Raw genomic sequence first — 18,513 nt, 5'->3', positions numbered from 1 at the left:
GGTAGGAAAGAGGAGAACCATTAGAATCTAAACTCTGAGACATGAATAAATTTGTTTCTGGCAACCACACCAACAGGCAACTAAAGTAAGTGGGTATGATGTACCCTCAAATGTAATCAACACATATTTGTAATTTAAATAATCTGCCAGGCAAACAGTGTAGGGCTTAGTGGCAAAAACTTTAAAATTATTCAAAATTTAAAATACATTGCTCCTAAATTTGGTAAATTTATTTAGGATAAACAAGTCATGTTACATCATCAAAAAACATGACGAAGTCAAGAAATTTAAATGCTTCAACTCCTCCTTTTATCAGAAGATGTTCCTTTTGGATTGCGTGTCACTTTGAGTTAACTTGTGTTGTTAGCTCTCTGGCGGTCCCTTCTGAGGGCTTTTCTTGGGCAGCATTTTGTCTCCTTCATCATCCTGCTGAGCATCTTGCTTGTTCGGTGCTTGCGGATCAGCATTCTGTGCGTTAGCTGCACCTAGTGTGCATGGAATGGTCTCGCTGGAGTCCTTACTCTCCAGAGAACTCTCAGCCTTTCGAACATATTTGCATGTAGAACGTGGCTGGGGCTCAGTCTTTGCAGAACCTGAATTTGCTTTGGGCTGTCTAGGAACTGTTCTATCTTGTTCTAGAACATATTTGTGCATTTTAAAGCCTAGGATGCCTTTCTGTCGGTCTGCCACCACTACTTCTGGAAATAAAATAGTCTTTTTACATCTTTCATGGGTTGTTGGATGACGTTTCTGGATTTCAACAAAAAAAAACAATGCAACTATTTGTTTTTGTTTTCCTTACTTCGAATGTTTTATCTCTTCAAAATGTGCAATGCAATATATGAGTACAGTACTATTGCCCTGCCCTTTTCTAATTTTTGGTAATATTTAAAGATTGCTGAAAAGTCAATACATTGGAAAAGGGTCAGCAAAATAAAATATGGAGAAATAAATCATTTCTACATTTGTTTTGGCTCCCACTTTCCATCCCTTCTTTTTTTTTGGAAGATTTGTACTCGACTAGGAGGTTCTGAGTCTGACTCATCAAGGAAGGAACAATATTTTTATATTTCAGGGCTGCTTCAAAACAGGGCAGTTGCATGTACAAACAAGAAAGGTGACATTCCATGTAGTGTCTTGCGCTACCGAGCATGGGTACCCTGCTCTGAAACAGACCAGGTAACTCAGCCCTGCTTGCAGCCATTTGCTGACTTTGCCCAGTGAAGTTCAGCAAATCAAACAAGCCGTTAGCGGAATTCTACATCCTAACACAAAGATCTGTCAGTATATTTAGTTGAAATGGGCTAGGCTTAAACTTGACACTTACCAAAATGATATTATGTACACATGGTTCTTGAGCACAAAAATGTTTCCACATTTCTGACTTGCATGCACAAGAATCATGAGGAAATGGGGATAAATTCCTGTGAACTAACAGCAAGCTTCTGCCCTTTTCCTTGGTACATTGCAGTCAAATCCATCTTGAAACTGTCAGTTCAAGACTTGGCATCTTGGTGGAGTATATTTTTCTCAGTGTTTAATATAAAATGAATAAGACAATATAAAAGTTCTTGAATTGGATTGTTTCAGTTCACTGGAGCTTTGTACGAGCATGTCTTTGACTTGCAACTTGTACAGTAATGAAATGATCTTATATCCCCCTCACCTGTTCTGCAGAATTCTGTTCGATTTCCACTTCTTTCAATGCTGAAGCAATCATATGTCCAAAAATGTCTTCCTTGCTTTGACCACTGGAACGTGGTGGCTCATTGGACCCTTGACAATCTGACTGATATTGACGTGTACCTGATGTCTTCTTTCTTATCTGAAGATCAATCATTAAATATTGAATATGGCAGTTCAAATAATGGTTGATTGTCAGGTACTCAAACATTAGCAATCACCAGGTGCAGATGCAGATCACCAAATCACCAGATGCAGTTTCCAATGGCATAAAATACTTAAAATGTACAATAAAGAAAATAGTGAAAAAATAACTACTTAGTCCAAAGGTCAGTTACGAAACTCCTAACTGCTGTTCAGGACTTGGAAATTATAGTTATTACAGAAATGTGGCTGAGGGAGGGTCAGAGCTCAATGTTCCAGCGTACAAATGCTACAAGAGGGATAGAGGTGGGAGTAGTTGAGCTTTTAATTAAGGAGAACATCATGGTGCTAATTAAAGATATTCCTGAGGATTCAAGTGGTTGGAATTGAGAAATAAGAGGTAGGTATTCACTTCGGTGGGATTATATAAAGGCCCCGCAATTGTCAGAGGGAATTAGAGAAGAAATATGTAGGAGATCACAGTAGCTGCATGAATAAAACAAATGTAATAATGCAGAGCTTTAACTTTCCAATATCAACTGGACTCCCACAGTGCTGGGGCTTGAATGGGATGGAAGTGGTTAAGCACATTCAGGAAAATACTCAATTAACTTGTAGAATGTCCTATTCGAGAAGGGGCTAAACTCGATATCCTCTTAGGAAATAAGGCAGGGTGGGTGACTGGTGTTAATGGGAAGTACTTTAGAACCAGTCATCAAGCTCCTTTTAAAGTACGGCCATCTGAGAAAATTTTCCTGAACCCAGTTAGAAATTCACTGAATAACCAGCTTGACTTTAACACGAGGGAGGAAACCAGAGCACCCCAAATAAACTCTTGCAATCAATGGAAGAACATATATACTCCATACGAACGATCTATAAGATCAGATGTTGCCTGCAGTGGCACAGAGCGGCAGAACGGTCGTGGAAGACATCGACAACATCGCCTGGCCAGGCCTACCCCAGCAACTCCAACCCAGTGCTTCCGCCAGGAAAACAGGCGGCTAAGTTAAAACTGCAATCTTAACATATTTGAACTTAAAGTTTAGTTTAGTTCAGAGATAGTGTGGAAATAGGTCCTTCGGCCCACCGAGTCCACACTGACCATTGATCACCCATACACTTGTTCAATGTTACCCCATTTTCGCAAGTGTTGCATCAATAGGAGTTAAACAAACCTACTCTGCCTGTGTGGATCCATATTCCTGTATATCCATGTGCTTCTCTCAAAGCCTCTTAAATGCCACTATTTGTATCTGTCTCTGCCACTCTGTTTCAGGCACCCACCACATTCTCTGTGAAAAAAATACCTGTGCCAGGCATCCCCCTTACACTTTCCCCCTCTGACCTTAAAGGTATGCCCTCCAGTCTTAGACATGTTGGGAAAATCTTTCTGCCTGTCCACCCTATCTACGCCTCTCAATTTTATGTACTTCTATCGGATCACCCTTCAAATTTCAACCTCAGCAGCAGAGAAAAAACAATCCAAGTGTGTCCACCATTTCCTTATAGCTTATATTTTCAAATCCAGGAAGATCATGGTAAACCTCCTGCACCCTCTCCAAAGCCTCCAAATTCTTCCTATAATGGGGCAACCAGAATAGCACTCAATACTCCAAAAGCAATCTAACCAAAGTTTTATAAATCTGCAACATGACTTCCTGATTCTTATAGTCAATGCCCCTTTGATTTAGTCAACCATCTCTGCCTCAGGACAACACTGCTGGAGTTCTTCAGGATAGTGTTCTTGGCCCAACTTTCTCAGCTCCTTTGCCAATTCCCTTAATCACAAGGTCCGAAGCAGGGACATCTGCAGATGATTGCATGATGATCTGTTTCATTCACAACCCCACAGTCAATGAACCCACCCATCCCTTTATGCAGGAGCACCAAGGGAATATTGGAGCATGGACTGATTCAATTTGCAGCATAGAAATATTGCTGGATCAATATCCTGCAACTGTCTCCGTGACAGCAGTGTGGGAGGAGTTTCATCAGCAGGTCAAGGCTAAGGCGGTTCAGGAAAACTGCTCGCCATTGTATTCTTTCTGGGACATAGGGACGGCCCACAAATTCCAGGTTTCCCCCAAAATGAATTGAATAGAAAAAAATGGAACTGTGCATGTGTAGAAATGAAAAGGAGTTCCAAGAGGAATTAACAAAAAAGGACCAGTGAACAAGGATCGTTGTAAAGGTCAGGCAGCTCAAATATCAAATGTGACCTATCAAGTATAATATTTATCAACCATCACACGTTTTAGGCAGTCCAACATCTCTACTGTAATGTGGAATATCCGCAAGACATCCCCATTAACTTTACCGACTTCCATAGTGCTGGGTCTGTTTCTACAGTAAAAAGAGATGTTGAATAACGTGACATTAAGGGAGAGGCCATAGATATTGTTCAAAGAGACCAGCCAGGCCTTTGATAAGCTTCCACATGGTCGACTGCACGGGAAGGTTACATGGTATGGTACTCAGCGAGAGCTAGCTAACTCTATATAGAATTCCCTTCATGGAAGGAAGCAGAGGATGGTGTTGGAAGGGTGTTTTTCCAAGTGGTGCCTCAGGGATCAGTGCTGGGTCTATTGTTGTTTGTGGTTTATATCAATGACTTAGATAAGAAAGTACAGGCATGATCAGTAAATTTGTAGATGACACTTAATTGTTTTTCAAAAATAACAGCAGGCCCTTGACCAGTTGAGCAAGTGCGCAGAGGAATGGTTAATGGAGTTTAATGCAGATAAGTGCAAGGTGTTGCACAATTTTTCCTCTTTGAAAGGTCAAAAAAAGAGAATAAAGTGTGACCTCAGCAACAGATGCTGAAAGATATTTTCTGCACAAACTTTTCCAGGAAAGAGACAAGTTTACTTTCATTTTTTAAAGGTAACTCCATACCTTCTCAAATATTTCTGACCAGCCAACAATCTCACAACAAACTAGAAACTTTGTGTACCTTTAAATCACTAATTTCTTTGTATTCTCTCCATTATATCAACAGGATCGGGAGGATCAACATGGGTTTAGAAAAAAAAAAATCACATTCAATAAAATCTATTAAGAGTTTTGAGGTTTGAAGTGGCAGATGGAATCTCGTGCAGCAAAGTGTGGAGTCATACACTTTGGCAGTAGGAATAAAGACGTAAACTATTTTCTATTTATTCACAAAATGCTGGAGTAACTCAGCAGGTCAGGCAGCATCTCGGGAGAGAAGGAATGGGTGACGTTTCGGGTCGAGACCCTTCTTCAGACTGATGTCAGGGGGCGGGACAAAGGAAGGATATAGGTGGAGACAGGAAGATAGAGGGAGATCTGAGGAGGAGGGGAAGGGAGGGACAGAGGAACTATCTAAAGTTGGAGAAGTCGATGTTCATACCACTGGGCTGCAAACTGCCCAGGCGAAAAATTAGGTGCTTTCCCTCCAATTTCCGGTGGGCCTCACTATGGCACTGGAGGAGGCCCATGACAGAAAGGTCAGACTGGGAATGGGAGGGGGAGTTGAAGTGTCTGACCTTTCTGTCATGGGCCTCCTCCAGTGCCATAGTGAGGCCCACCGGAAATTGGAGGAACAGCACCTAATCCCCGGCGAACTGTTGGCGATAGCCTAGTCACCAGCAGTCAATAGACAATAGACAATAGGTGCAGGAGGAGGCCTTCGAGCCAGCACCGCCATTCAATGTGATCATGGCAGATCATTCTCAATCAGTACCCCATTCCTGCCTTCTCCCCATACCCCCTGACTCCGCTATCCTTAAGAGCTCTATCTAGCTCACTCTTGAATGCATTCAGAGAATTGGCCTCCATTGCCTTCTGAGGCAGAGAATTCCACAGATTCACAACTCTCTGACTCAAAAAGGTTTTCCTCATCTCAGTTCTAAATGGCCTACCCCTTATTCTTAAACTGTGGCCCCTTGTTCTGGACTCCCCCAACATTGGGAACATGTTTCCTGCCTCTAACGTGTCCAACCCCTTAATAATCTTATATGTTTAGATAAGATCTCCTCTCATCCTTCTAAATTCCAGTGTATACAAGCCTAGTCGCTCCAGTCTTTCAACATATGACAGTCCTGCCATTCCTGGAATTAACCTAGTAAACCTACGCTGCACGCCCTCAATAGCAAGAATGTCCTTCCTCAAATTTGGAGACCAAAACTGTACACAGTACTCCAGGTGCGGTCTCACTAGGGCCCTGTACAACTGCAGAAGGATTTCTTTGCTCCTATACTCAACTCCTCTTGTTATGAAGGCCAACATTCCATTGGCTTTCTTCACCGCCTGCTGGACCTGCATGCTTCCTTTCAGTGACTGCACTAGGACACCCAGATCTCGCTGTACGTCCCCTTTTCCTAACTTGACACCATTCAGATAATACTCTGCCTTCCTATTCTTACCACCAAAGTGGATAACCTCACACTTATCCACATTAAACTGCATCTGCCATGCATCCGCCCACTCACACAACCTGTCCAAGTCACACTGCAACCTCATAGCATCTTCCTCACAGTTCACACTACCACCCAGCTTTTAATCCCTTCATCCAAGTCATTAATGTATATTGTAAATAGCTGCGGTCCCAGCACCGAGCCTTGCGGTACCCCACTAGCCACTGCCTGCCATTAGTCGCCTTAAAATCGCCTAAGTGGGACAGGCCCTTTAGAATAAAGGGGAGGCCATTTAAAACTGAGGTGAGAAGGAACCTTTTCACCTAGAGAGTTGTGAATTTGTGGAATTCTCTGCCACAGAGGGCAGTGGAGGCCAAATCACTGGATGAATTTAAGAGAGTTAGATAGATCTCTGGGGACTAGCGGAATCAAGGGATATGGGGAGAAGTTGGGTACAGGCTACTGATTGTGGATGATGGAGCAGCAGCATCTCAACTGCTGACAGGAAGAGACTGGATAAACTGATCAAGAAGGCCAGCTCTGTCCTGGGTTGCCCCCTCGACTCAGTGCAGACGGTGGGAGAGAGGAGGATGATGGCAAAGCTATCATCACTGCTGGACGACTCTGCCCACCCCATGCAGGACACTGTCACTGCACTGAGCAGCTCCTTCAGTCACAGACGTCTTCACCCCAAGTGTGAGAAGGAGAGATATCGAAGGTCCTTCCTTCCTGCTGCCATCAGACTGCACAACCAGCACTGCTCCCAGCAGACCAGTAAATAAAGTTATTTTATTTTTTTAATGAATGCTTATTTATTTTTGCTATCCACTTTGCTGCTGTAACCCTGCGAATTTCCCTGTTGTGGGACGAATAAAGTAATTATTATTATTATCAGCCATGATCACAATGAATGGCGGTGCTGGCTCGAAGGGCTGAATGGCCTCTTTCTGCACCTATTTTCTATGTTTCTATGTTTTTATCAATTGCTAATTTTAATTAAGGAGGAAGAACAAGGGCAAAAGATGCCCATCCTATATTGTTGGCAATTAAGTAGCAATCCTTACAGTCAATTAATTAATCAAATTCATTGTGCTCTGCAAAGAGTGCAGGATTCAAAAGGCAAGTATTTACAGTATCTTGTTGAAACCAGCCGAGAACATAAGCGAACACATTGCACTGCATTATACACGTGCCTCCCTAATCCCAAATACCAGGAAAGAGTCTCCCCCTGTTGAATAAAATCGAACAATTAGCGGTCACCCATTATTTGTTTTTTGGGGTGCCGGGATTAGGAATAATGGTCCACCTCTCTCAAAACCAAAGGGATCGATTTGAGATGGGAGACACTTCTGAGTCACATTTGACTGTAGCTACTAGACCTCCAGCAACAGCGAAGGAAATAGGAGAAATTATAAAAAGGCTGAAGGACAAACAGTCAAATCATGTTTTAAAGTTATCAATGACAGAAGGAAAAATCCAGATTGACTTCTTTAATGACACAGAAGGAAAGATCACATGGGTCAGAAAGGAGTGGGACACTATTTTTGAAAAGCAACAGCGACCTACTGAGTATCCGTCAGAATTACCCTCTGAACTATGGGCAAAGCATAAGAATCATGTGGGGCAAGTGCATTCAGCCCCTGAACATAAAGTGACTTTAAAAAAGGGTGCTGCCTTGCCATGTTTAAAACAGTATCGACTGACCCCGGAGGCTGAAGAAGGTATAGCTACAGTCATCATATCTTTATTACAAGGAGTATTAGTGAAAATGCAAAGTCCGTGTAATACTTCTATTCTGCCAATCCCAAAAGTGGGAAGACGTAATGAATGGCGTTTTGTCCAAGACCTGAGAGTTATCAACAGAATAGTGATCCCGATTGCTCCTTTAGCACCTGACACCAATATTATTCTGTCATCTATCCGGCGGAAGCCGACACCTTCACAGTAATTGACCTATGTTCAGCCTTTTTCTCCATATCCCTGCATAAAGACAGTCAGTTCCTGTTTGCCTTTACCTACAAGGATCAACAATACACCTGGACTAGGCAACCCCAGGGGGTTTACTGAAAGCCCGGCATATATGCAGCAGCAGTGAAAAATGATCTTCAGGAATGTCAATTATCAGAAAGGGCTACTTTGTTCCAGTTTGTCGATGACCTTTTGGTAGCCTCTGTGAAAGGTCCTGATTGTAAAGACTCAATTAAATTGCTGCAAAATTTGGCAGAAAGAGGGCATAAAGTATTGCTGGGAAAATTACAGTTCTGCCAGCCTAGTGTACAGTATCTAGGATTCCAGCTGCAGGAAGGCAGAAGGAGACTCAGAGATAGAATAAAGGCAATAGAGAATGTCCCGATCCCGAAGACAAAGAAGGGCAATCTCTCCTTCCTAGGCATGGTACGTTACTGCAGACAATGGATCCATGACTACAGGGAACTACATGCAGCATTCGTTCAGCCACCTTGCAGTCTGAGCCCTCCAGAGTAGTATGGACTGCAGAAAGAGACCAGGCGTTTAGAAATCTAAAGAATGCTAAGGTTACTGCTCTGGCCCAGGGATTGCCAAATGTTTAAAAGCCCTTTTAAAAGACCGGTAGCCTATTATTCTGTGGCTTCACCAGCTGTAGTAAATGGCATTCCAGCCTGCTTGTGAGCTTTAGCAGCAACAGCTATGATGATTGAAAAATCATTCTTGATCACCCATGTGTAGTGACTGTTCCTCATGCTGTGATGTTATTATTGAACTCTGCAGCTGCACAGCATTTCACAGCCGCTAGAAGAACAGGATATGAAGTTATCCTTTTATCATATCCGAACTGTACTTATCAGCGATCACCTGCTATAAACCCAGCTATCTTTGTACCACAGCCAGAAGAAGGATGTGACCATGATTGTCCATTGCTTGGAGAAGCCACTGCTACTCCCCGGCTAGACTTAGTCATCCGATTGATAATCCTGATCTGGTCCTATTTACTGATGGCTCTTCACACTGACCTAGTGATGGCAAATTATTAGCAGGATATGCGGTGGTCACACCACACTAAGTGCTGGAGGCATATGCTTTGCCATCCAGAACGTCTGCTCAGGCAACTGAGCTGTATGCCCTGACTCGTGCCTGCATATTGGCAAAAGATCACAGTGCTAATATCTACACTGATTTTTGCTATGCATTTGAGGATGTTCATGACTTTTGGCAGTTATGGAAAAATAGAGGATTCATCACATCAACAGGAAAGACTATTAAGCATGGTAAACTGGTCTTACATTTATTGGATGCTATTCAATTGCCACGGCAGATTGCAGTTATTAAATGCGAAGCTCATACATCATCGGATGATGATGTTATCAAAAGGAAACAGATCAGCTGATTATGTAGCCAAACAGATTGCCCTCAGGCAAACCCCGCAGTTACAAGCGGCTAAAATTAAGTCTGCAGCACAAAGAAAGCTCCCGGTTAGCATCGATGTAACCCAGTTACAGGATGTCCAGAGCCTAGCATCACTCCAGGAAAAGAATTCCTGGAGCAAAGCAGGGTGCTATCAAGACCCCATTGTCTGGGTCCACCCTGATGGTCGGGTAGTTTACCCCAGGAGCTTAGTTTTGCCCCTGTCTCGCCTAGCTCATGGACAAGCTCACATGGGAAAAGGAGGGATGGCACATGCATTGTCCCAGCAATGGTATGCACCAGGTATATCAGTCATAATTGATACGGTTGCAAGAACATGTCTGGTGTGTCAACAAAATAATAGAGGGAAATCACCTGCAAAATTTGATCACCTACCTCAACCTGAAATGCCTTTTGAGAATTTGCAAATTGATTTTGTACATATTCCTGCAGCCAAGGGTTTTAACTACATTCTGGTCATGGTTGCTATGTTTTCCAGATGGGTGGAAGCACACCCCACAAGGAGGGATGAAGCACTTCCCTGGGCACATCAGATGTTTAGGTTTTCCAATCAGCTACCTTTATCTTCAGTGATATCAACAGTGATTTGGCCAAAACAATAGATTGAACCAGTCTCAATCAAACAGCATCCAGTGAAGGAGGAATCCCTGAGGTCACACTCTGGAGATAAATTGACTCCATTTTTCAAAAAGAATCTGATGACTCACCGATGGCATAGATGTTTCTGCACCTACATCAAGTTGTGTATCACTGAAAGACTGATCCCCTGAGAGGTTTTCTCCTATCACACTTTGTTCGGAGTCCACTACCTGCATTTATAATCAGAAAGTTTTAATCAACAATCAGGCAATAGCAACAGCAGTGGCGTCATTATGTTAAGCAGGAATGTGATGCTCAAGTTGTATGTTGAGTTACACAGAACACAAGTCTGGGAATGGGCCTACAGGCTCACTTTAATGTACATGTTCAAGGTACTAGAGATCTTTTCCCATCTCTTCATCAAACTTTTCCTGCTTAACCTTACATTGCTTTCTCTCCTCTCTTAGTTCCCTTAACCATATCTTCATTATCATCAGCTTCATCTACCCTATGTGGCCGCAAGGTCCAATTTACACTTCTCTCTTGGTAAGAGTGTCTTCTGATCTCTTCATAGACCTTGTTAGTGACTATCTAATATTGACAAAGACCATATTTGGTCAGAGAAAAATAAGCTCTTTGAGCCCATTCAAATAATTTCATTCCATTAATATATATATCATGGCGCCAGTTTTTTTTCATTTTCCAGAGATGTGCAAATATGTTCATTCATTCATGACACAGACACATACAACCAGCTGGGAAGCTTGTGAATTTTTTATTCGTGTTTCTGGTGGCTGAACAGCCATTTCATAATTTTGCAGATGAAAATTGTGTACCAAGTTTCTTTCCATGGATGCTGCCAGACTGCTGAGCTTTTTTTTCTTCAGATTTTCAGCATCTGCTCTATGTTCTAAGTGGTTTAACTGAGATCCCATCTTGCACCTTATGCTACAGCTCTCATTCAAGATTCAAGATAGCTTTATTTGTCATCCAAATTGGACGAAATTCAGTCACCCACAGTCCAACAATAAAGGCATTAAAATAGGCAGATTACACAATAGAGCATTAAAATAGGCAAATTACACAACCCCAAAAACACACAAAAAAAGAAACATCCATCCATCCAAACATCCATCCCATAACAGAAAAGGATGACATTTGGCCCATTGGATCCAGAAGGATGATATTTGGTCTGACAGATCCATGCAAGCACCCAGGAAGAAATCTTATTGGTCAGAGGAAGCACAACATTTATAAACAATGATTCACTGAAGGAATATCAGCCTAAATATCCAAAACTGCCTGAATTAACCAATGTGTGCCGTGCCATATCCTTCCCATTGGGAAAATAACAGGGTGTCCACACTGTTCAATTTGCTCTCTCTCTTCAGCAATACTGACATTGGTTGAGCCAAGGTGACAACCTATGTTGAATAAAATTCATCAAAGGAGGAAACATTTATACCAAACAGATCAATTCCATTTTGCAGTGCATTCAAGAGCATTCAAGGTATTCATCTGGATTTCTCTCTCTTTTCACTTTCCTGACACCATCTCTCCACCTCAATTCCACCCGTTATCCCTATATTTCTGATCGTCCCACTGAGCCTGAACAATCGGTCCTCAACAGCAGCTTCAAGATCTCCATAATTTTCATCTTAATAAATTCCAAATCCAACATGAGGCTGCACTGCCTCCACTACCTCCACATCCAATTATTTAGTCTGAAGCATTCAACCGTGAGTGCCCCACCCTTCCCCTCACCTCATTCTACCAGCTTTCTCCCCTCCACTCTATCAGCCTGAGGTGCTCCGACCCTAAATGTCCATTTCCCTATACAGATGCCACCTGACCCGCTGAGTTTCTCCAACAGTTTGTTCTTCAATCTGGACTTCAGCATCTGCAGTGTCTTGTGTCTCCTTTTACGAATCCACTGTGAAATCTCCTCAAAGTAAGTCTACTCTGACAAAGTTGCCCTCCTCTCACTGATGTGTGTTATGCGAGACCCTCTCTCATCATTCCCTCGGCGATTCTGAAGCTCTCCTACTCTTTGACCATCTTCTCACCCAGACTCACCAATACAGCCATGTGTCCTTTCTTAATTTCCCTCCTCACACCCACTGACCCTCCCTCTTATTCAGCATTTCACTTCCCATCTTCCTTCACTTCACATCATTGGCACTTTTTTCTCCGCCACTTATCCATAAGTTTTAAGATTGTTTTGACTAGGGATAAGTCTGGGCCTTGCAGCAAAGTATTAACTTGGAGCAAATCAAATGACATTATTATTAGGCAGGAGCTCAGTTATTGGGTAAGTCCATAACTGACATGTGGGAGTTGTTTAAAAGAGAGTTGACCAAAGTTCAGTACTGGCATCTTCCAATAAGGAGGAGGGATATGGAATGCCAAAGATGTTGTATTTTTTGTCAAAAAGAAAAAGGAAGTGGATGCAGGATTTTAGAAAATAAAATTAGACAAGGCCTTATAAAGCAAGGTGGAAAGAACTCAAGCAGGCGATTAGGCCGTGAAATGACTTTGGCTAGTTGGACTAAAGAAAATCCCAAGGCATTTTAAACCTCCATTAAAGAAAGAGGGTAACAATGGAGAAGGTAGGAATACTCATTGATAAAGCAGGGAATTTGTAATGGGAGTCAGGGGATGTAGGCGAGGTGCAAGACAAGTACTTTACTTCTGTTTTCACCAAGGAATAGGACATGGAGGACAGCAAGATCAGTGTGGAGAATACTAATATGCAAAGGCAGTTTGAGATTAAGAAAGTAGTGCTGTTGGTGCTCCTGAAGAGTATTAAGGTGAATAATTAACCAGGGCCAGATGGTATTAATCCTATTTTTGATTGATTATAATTGAGAAGTGAGAGGTGAGATTGCGGAGACCTTAATAAAGATCTTTGCGTCTTCTCTTGCCATAGGCAAGGCCCTGGAGGATTGGAGAGTAGCTAATGTTGCTCCTTTGTTTAAGAAGGGAAGTAGAGAAAATCCAGTGAATTATAGTTCAGCGGTAACATATCAATGAAATTGATATATTTTGCGATTTTTATGAGAAATATCTCAGTGAACCGGAAAATCATAAATGACAAACAGGGGCATATATGTAGAAAGCAAAGACAACTACACTGCCCAAGGTCGCAGGAAACTGCAGAGAGTTGTGGACTCAGCCCAGTCATTCACACAAACCAGCTTCCATACTTATCGACTCCTTCTACACTTCCTACTACCTCGGGAAAGCAACCAATATTAGCAAGAACAGTTCGCACCCTGGTCATTCTCTCTTCTCCCCTCTCCTGTTGGGCAGAAGATGCAAAAACTTGAAAGCATGTACCACCAGATTCAAAAACTGCTTCTTCACCTCTGTTATCAGACTCTTGAATGGATCACGCATGTGCTCAGGATGTATTTCCAATTTTCCAAACTATCTCATTGTGGCCGTTGCACATGTTTAAAATAATTGCTTTTTCTCTGTAGCTGTAACATGATATTCTGCACTGTTTTTCTTCTCTTTCACACCACCTATTCTAATCATGTATGATCTGAATCATACCACCTTTCACACCACCTATTCTAATCATGTATGCCCTGCAGAGAGTAGTGCGTTCGGCAGAACGCACCATGGGAACTACACTCGTCCCCCTGCAGGACTTATACATCAGGAGGTGCAGATCAAGAGCAAGCAAGATTATGAGGGACCCCTGCCACCCCAGCAACGGACTGTTCTAGATGCTACGGTCAGGCAAGCGCCTCCGCTGTCACGCTGTGAAAACGGAGAGGATGAAATGGAGTTTCTTCCCACAGGCCATCAGGACCGTCAACTTTTATAACTCCAGGGACTAAATTTTGTCTTCTCTATATTAACTTTATTTATATGCTGTAACTGTAATTCTTTTTTGTGCACAATCCGCAGGCATTGCCACTTTCATTTCACTGCACATCGTGTATGTGCATGTGACAAATAAACTTGACTTGACTTGGTAGCATTTAATAAATAAATTTCCATCAATTCGGTACATGTGGCCATAATTATAAATCAGATATTGTGTGATAACTGAATGAATTAATGTGCAATCAATGAATGCCCTGACCACCTTTAGAACTGAAAGATGTCCTGGCAGTGGCAGCAACAGTGATTGGTGTAAGATAATGGATAAGCTCGTCTCAATTCAGTAACATTCAACAAAGTTGGAAAACCTGATATTTTATTAACCGGAAACAATTCCATCCTCTAAAATCATTTGACCCTCTCACAATCTCTCAAACCACTATGGAGCACTGACCATTCTGTTATCTTCAGGGTTGAGTTCATCTGGTGTGGTTCCAGTTAGAGACACGTCTGTAACTACTTGATGATCTACAGATGGCACAGAAGTTTCCGTAGTTATATCAAGTTGTGCATCATTCAAAGACTGATCCCCTGGGGGGGTTTCTTCTTCCAAATTCTGTCCAGAGTCCATTTCTGCTGGAACTGCCTGTATTTATATAAGCAGAGAGATTTCATCAACAGACAGCCAACAGCAACACTTGTGATGCCATTGTGCTAATCAGGAATGTGACAGTTCACATTTTATTTGTGTTACATAGATAACAAGGCCTGGAAATGGGCCTCCAGGCTCATTATTTTGTAGTCAATACTCAAGCTACACCCAGGTATCATATCTCCCCATTTCATCTAAATTTTTCCACTTAATCATACATTGCTTTCTCTCTGATCTAGGTTCCCCTAAACATCTTTATCACCAGCCTCATCTGTCCAAAGTAGCCATGCGTTCCAGTTCATGGTTCTCTATGGGCGAGAGAGTATCTGCTGATCTCTTCATAAAGCAATTCTTAGTGACCATCTAATCTGGACAGAACTTACTATTTTCAGAGGAAAATTATCTCTTTAATCACTCATTCAAACCCTTTTGTTATTTTAATATATTTTAATATATCTATCAAGGCAACTTTCTGGTCCCCCTCATTTCGTAGTTCTCTCAAATTGCCACCACTAATTCATTGAACGATGAACTGATTTATCAGTTATCCTTTGGGAGAGTTCTAACTTCACTCCATCAGAGATATTTTTTAGTCCTATCCATCTCTCCTGCAACTTAACACCTATTTAATTTCTTTCCAACACGGTCAATTCTGGTAAAGGGTCGTCAACCAGCAATATTAACTCTGTTTCTCCATGATGTTACTTGATTGCTTTCTTGAGTTAGTCCACTATGTTAGTCATTTTAGCTTTCCAACATCTGCAGTTTATTGCTTATTATAATTTGTCTTTTCTGTAGGTAAAGGCATATCAATGGATAGTATAATTGTGGTGACATTTGGCTACACACATATTTCAGAGTCTGATTGAATTAAAATGAGTGTCGTGCATGCCACAACCTCCCTGATCACAGGGAAATGTTCAGGCTTTCCAAACTGTTGTCTATCCTGAGGGGATTGAATCAGGCGCAATTAAACAATCAACGCAAGAGACGATCGGAGCGATCAGGGTGGTTGAAGCTCCTGCGGTTGGAGCTCCCGCAGTCGATCCCCAACAAAGGGACCACCAGCCCACGATGTTAAAGCTGCAGTGCAGACGGAGATATGATGAAAAAGTGGCATCTCCGTCGAGGAAAGAGATAAAAAAGGTTTCCCCCAACCCCCACATAATACGAAAACTAAAGCTACACAAAAAACAAACAAGTAAACACAGACCAAAGCAGCAAAAGAAGAAATAGATGTAACAGGCTGTTGGTGCGGCTGTCATGTACGGCGTCACCAGGTGGAACATGCAATTTCCACATGGATAACTCTCAAGGTTCGGATCCAACCCCAGACTCTGCACCTTTTAGTCAGCAGCACCAACTGCCATGCCATCACGTTGACTGCGATTGTACAAGTTTTACATAAAATCTCTATTTTCCCCATTATATTCCTGTAGAAATTAACCTAGTACTTGGTTTGTTTTTAATAATTCAGATATCAATATGGTTAGCATCATTTGTTCATCTTCCCATTTAGACTTGTACTTCAAGGAATAAACCTCTCACTCTAGTTTGCAGTTGTCCTTTATGTTTAATCACAAGTCTGGACCAAGGCAAGAGGGTTGGCAGACTGCAGAAGACATGGGCAAGGAAGCTTGGACTTAGTGGCATGAAACCAATCACGAGAAACTGTAACAAAAATCAAACATGAATAGAAAATTCAGGTGTGAAAGGACTGGACAAGGGAGAATGAGCAAGGATAAGGTGGAAAGAATTAAACCTTTAATTCAAAGCAATAAACTGCAGATGTTGAAAATCTAAATAACAGAGAATGCTGAATACACTCAACACCTCAGGCATCGATTCTTGAGATGGGAGTAGAGGTAATCTTTCAGTTACGTATTCCATGGAGTTTAGAAGAATGAGGGGTGATTTTAGTCAAATATATAAGATCCTAACAAGGCGTTACAGGGTGTTGGGGTGTTTTCTCCACTGGGAAAGCCTTAAACAAGGGTGAATAACTGTAAGACAAAGGGCTGGTCATTTAAAACTGTGGTAGGTGTAAATTTCTTCTTGCAGAGGGTGACGAATGTGGGAAATTCTCTGCCCTGGTAGGTAGTTAGATCATTAGAAGTATTTAAAGCGGAGATGGATGAATATTCAATACATCAAAAACAGGGATATGGAGAAATAGCACTGAGGACTTGAAGCGAGCATAGATAGATCTGCCACGATCATATTAAATGCAGAACAGTTTGAAGGGCCCAATCGTCTACTACAGCTTTGCCTTCTTGTGTTCTTTCATTAAAACATGAAAAGTAATTATGTCAATGACAAGCCTTTGACCTCCTCATCCCATCCAACTTAAAACACGCTTGTTTTCTCACTTTTCTAAATCTGATGAGGCATCTTCAACGTAAAATATTACCTCTGCTTCTCTGCACAAATGCTTCCTGGTCAGCTGAATATTTCCAGCATTTTCTCTCTTTAAATGCAGCATCAGCCGTCTATATCTCTCATTTCCCTTTCCCCTGACCCTCAGTCTGAAGAAGTGTCTTGAGCCGAAACATCACTGATTCCTTTTCTCCAGAGATGTTGTCTGGCCCGCTGAGTTACTACAGCTTTTTGTGTCTGTCTTCGATTTAAACCAGCATCTGCAATTCCTTTGTACACATGCATTCTCCATATATTTATTAATTAATTTATTTATTTATGGCCTCCAGTTTAAGTGCCATCCCATGTGACTCTTCTCTAAGATGCCCATAATAGGATTTTCAAAAAACTGCCGCAAAGTGCTGGAGTAACTCAGTGGGTCAGACAGCATCTCTGGAGGACATGGATAGACAATGTTTCACGTCAGGATCCTTCTTAAGACTAATTGTAGCAGTGGGGAGAAAACTTGAAGTGAGGCAGGGCAAAGCCAGGTAAGTGAAAGATGGATAAGGGTAGGGGTTTTGATTGGCTGAGGGTGAATGAAAGCCAGGGATGAACAGGCAAAAGGCTGTGAGTTGGGTGATAAGGAGAGAAGAGGTGTGAAATGTGAATGAAGTCATAGGAAGGGATAGAGATGGAAGGGGACAAGGGAAAGGGGGGGGGGCAGGATTGTGCGAGAAATGTGGTATCTTAGTGGGGCACAGGGAACTGGGGGGCAAGGGGAAGGTTCATTCGGTGCCTAAAATTGGACTACGCTTGTTCTTGCCATTCGGGATGGGATGGTTTAACATAGACATAGAAAATAGGTGCAGGAGTAGGCCATTCGGCCCTTTGAGCCTGCACCGCCATTCAATATGATCATGGCTGATCATCCAACTCAGTATCCCATACCTGCCTTCTCTCCATACCCCCTGATCTCTTTAGCCACATGGGCCACATCTAACTCCCTCTTAAATATAGCCAATGAACTGGCCTCAACTACCTTCTGTGACAGAGAATTCCACAGATTCACCACTCTCCACCTTGAGTGGGAAGGGATGAGAAAACTGAGTTGTTGCAGAGGTAGCCACATCTTCCCATCCCCACCCCTTTCCGCTTTCCAGAGACCACTCCCTCCGCAATTCCTTGGTTCGCTCATCCCTCCCCACCCAACCCACCCCCTCCCCAAGTATTTCCCCCTACAAATGCAGGAGATGTAACACAAGTTCATATTTGTCCTCCCTCACATCCATTCAAGGCCCCCAGCAGCTCGTCCAGGTGAGTACCTCAATAGCACCATTTCTTGATGTCTCGCCATGCTCTGACTCATTTTCCGAACTTGCGATCGTTGATAATGAAGGCGGCTTCAATGTCATAACCAAATTCTGATATCTCGTTCGCTTCCTCTGCATTTATATACACAGGAAGAAAAGATTGTTTGCT

The 18,513-nt window shown here is 42.3% G+C and overlaps 1 protein-coding gene across 1 annotated transcript in view; it reads right to left on the bottom strand.

Moving 5' to 3' along the window:
* Window positions 1–300: 300 nt before the first annotated feature.
* The window catches only part of LOC144596250 (uncharacterized), a 36,327-nt gene continuing 18,114 nt past the window's right edge, over window positions 301–18,513 (bottom strand). Inside the window, exons 6-10 of the mRNA XM_078404462.1 lie at window positions 18,357–18,476; window positions 14,479–14,670; window positions 10,319–10,420; window positions 1,667–1,825; window positions 301–750 (exon numbers count right to left, since the gene is read on the bottom strand). Coding sequence (XP_078260588.1) covers window positions 364–750; window positions 1,667–1,825; window positions 10,319–10,420; window positions 14,479–14,670; window positions 18,357–18,476 — 960 coding nt within the window. The 3' untranslated portion in view covers window positions 301–363. The remainder of the gene's footprint in view (window positions 751–1,666; window positions 1,826–10,318; window positions 10,421–14,478; window positions 14,671–18,356; window positions 18,477–18,513) is intronic.

Source organism: Rhinoraja longicauda, chromosome 8 (assembly GCF_053455715.1).
Source record: "Rhinoraja longicauda isolate Sanriku21f chromosome 8, sRhiLon1.1, whole genome shotgun sequence".
Classification (NCBI taxonomy): domain Eukaryota; kingdom Metazoa; phylum Chordata; class Chondrichthyes; order Rajiformes; family Arhynchobatidae; genus Rhinoraja; species Rhinoraja longicauda.
The sequence above is the reverse complement of the archived record's forward strand: the minus strand, read 5'-3'. Positions and strand labels throughout refer to the sequence as shown.